Raw genomic sequence first — 2,071 nt, 5'->3', positions numbered from 1 at the left:
GGTTCATAGAAAATTATATAAGACTAACTTATTCAGTATTAAACTTTTTGTATTATACGATGTCAGTTTGTACATAAGACTAAGAGACTTCCGCCTCGTCAACTTGTGGTTGAAGGCAAGGGCAAGAAGGCGATTGTGGAAGATGGAGCGGTTATGAAGAATGGGGAGCTTTTGATGCCAGGTACATTAAATCTTGATTCTATGAAATCGGGTGTTGAATTTTTGAAGGGTTGTAAATTTTCTGAAACTTCTGGGATGAATGAGGATCGGTGTACGGATTATGATCTGAAAATTATGAATGGTTAGGAACAGGATATTACTCTTGGTTCTGTTAAAAACTCTGGAATGGATTCGACTATCGACGGAATGGTGATGGAGGATACCAATAAACAAGAAAGTTTAAATGAGGTTGTTAATGCCTAGACAAAGCCGAAGCAAATCAAGATCGACTGGAATAGAGAGAAAGTTGAATTATCGAAAGATGGGGTCGCTGTTAAGTTAAATTTGGAGATGGAGTTGAAAAATAAGCACGTCTTGAGGCATTTTGTTGTGATTAAAGTTTTGGGTAATAATGTGCCATTCCCTGTGTGTAGTATGGAATTGAGGAAACAGTATAGCAAGTATGGAGGATTCCACATAACGTCAATTGGCATGAATTGGATCCTTTGTTTGTTCAGGACGGAGGAGGCCGTGGAGGAAATTCTCAATGGTGGACCGTGGTTTGTTGGTGGCTACATTGTTGGAATGGATCGATGGACTTCTGCATTTGATCCTTACTCCTTCAAGGGGATCTCTGCTCCCATTTGGATCCGATTCCCCTGTTTACCACTATACTGCTGGGATGAAGATAACATAGCGAGAATAACATCTCAATTTGGGATGCCGATGTACATAGATGGGAATACCTTTCGACGAGGGAAGCGGGAATTTGCTCGTGTATGTGTCAAAATTGATCTAGAGAAGAAGCTATCGAACGGAGTTTGGATAGAGGGATCAGTTGGCAGATTTTTTCAACGGGTGGAGTGTGAGAAGGTGGATATGTTTTGCTATCATTGTGGTCGTGTAGGACATTATAAGGCTGAATGCCCTGAGGAGGTTGTTCAGGGGATTACAGATCAGGCCATTAATCCTGTGGCAGATGAATTTAGGAAGATAATTCCCGAAGCCAATCCTGGTGTGATCAAGTCAGAATATGGCCCATGGATACTTGTACAATTCAAAACCAAATGCTTTGTTAAGGAAAATGGTGGTGGTGGACGTATGAATGAACGTAAGAATAACAGGATGGAGAATATGGGGATTAACTTTGTGCAGAAAGTAATCCCAGCTGAGATGAAGAATGTGGATACTGTAAGTGCTCCGGGTATGCTGTCTGATAAAATGCTTGATTAGAAGAAGGCAGTGGATGGGCAGCAGAAAACTGTAAAAGAAAATATGCAGTCGATTGTTGTTAGTAGCAGATTTGATGTCCTGCTTAATGATATTGGAGAAGAACCCGTGAATAACAATGAGGAGGCTGATAAGTCGAAGGACTTGCTTACTCACTAGATTGGGGAGACTGATGGGGCTGGAGATACTGGGATGAATTTGAATGATTTAGATTTAATGTATGTTGATGTGGGTTCTCAATGTGGGGAAAATAAGATTAAACTTGCTAAAGAGTTAAGATCTTTGGGACCTCTTGTAACAGGACATAAGAAGAAGAGAAGGGATGGAAGGGTGAGTTCCATGTGTGGGGAGGAATCCCCAGCAAAAATATAATTTCTACTCTTTTACTTTGGAATTGCAGGGGGGATAGGAAGAGGGAGGTCGCCTTGTATTTGAAGGAGATGGTTAGAGAGCAGGATGTTTGTTTTATTGGTCTCTTGGCGACTAAGATGTCTTATATTGGTAGGAGGGAGGTTGATTACCTCATTGGGAATGATTGGGAATTTTTTCATGTTCCAGCTGCTCATCTTTCAGGTGGAATGCTGGTGCTGTGGGATAAGAAGAGTGTGTCATTTGTAGTCAAGGATACTTCTTCTCAAGTGATTATGGGGGATCTACTGATTCCAAGCTTGGGTTCATAGAA

At 41.1% G+C, this 2,071-nt stretch overlaps 1 protein-coding gene across 1 annotated transcript; it reads left to right on the top strand.

Moving 5' to 3' along the window:
- The first annotated feature begins 510 nt into the window (after nucleotides 1–510).
- On the top strand, nucleotides 511–1,548 carry LOC110100210. Its single transcript, XM_020827631.1, has 2 exons — nucleotides 511–1,350; nucleotides 1,393–1,548. The coding sequence occupies exons 1-2, from the start codon at nucleotides 511–513 to the stop codon at nucleotides 1,546–1,548; spliced, it is 996 nt and encodes a 331-aa protein (XP_020683290.1).
- Nucleotides 1,549–2,071: the final 523 nt, after the last annotated feature.

Source organism: Dendrobium catenatum, unplaced genomic scaffold (genome assembly GCF_001605985.2).
Source record: "Dendrobium catenatum unplaced genomic scaffold, ASM160598v2 fragScaff_scaffold_933, whole genome shotgun sequence".
Classification (NCBI taxonomy): domain Eukaryota; kingdom Viridiplantae; phylum Streptophyta; class Magnoliopsida; order Asparagales; family Orchidaceae; genus Dendrobium; species Dendrobium catenatum.
This window is presented reverse-complemented; position numbering and strand designations above follow the sequence as displayed.

Excerpts from the sequence above, each read along its gene's own strand:
- LOC110100210 (XM_020827631.1), top strand. The coding sequence starts at position 511 with ATGGAGTTGAAAAATAAGCACGTCTTGAGGCATTTTGTTGTGATTAAA. Across the intron at positions 1,351-1,392 it reads AGATGAAGAATGTGGATACT|AAGAAGGCAGTGGATGGGCA; the intron begins GTAAGTGCTCCG and ends ATGCTTGATTAG.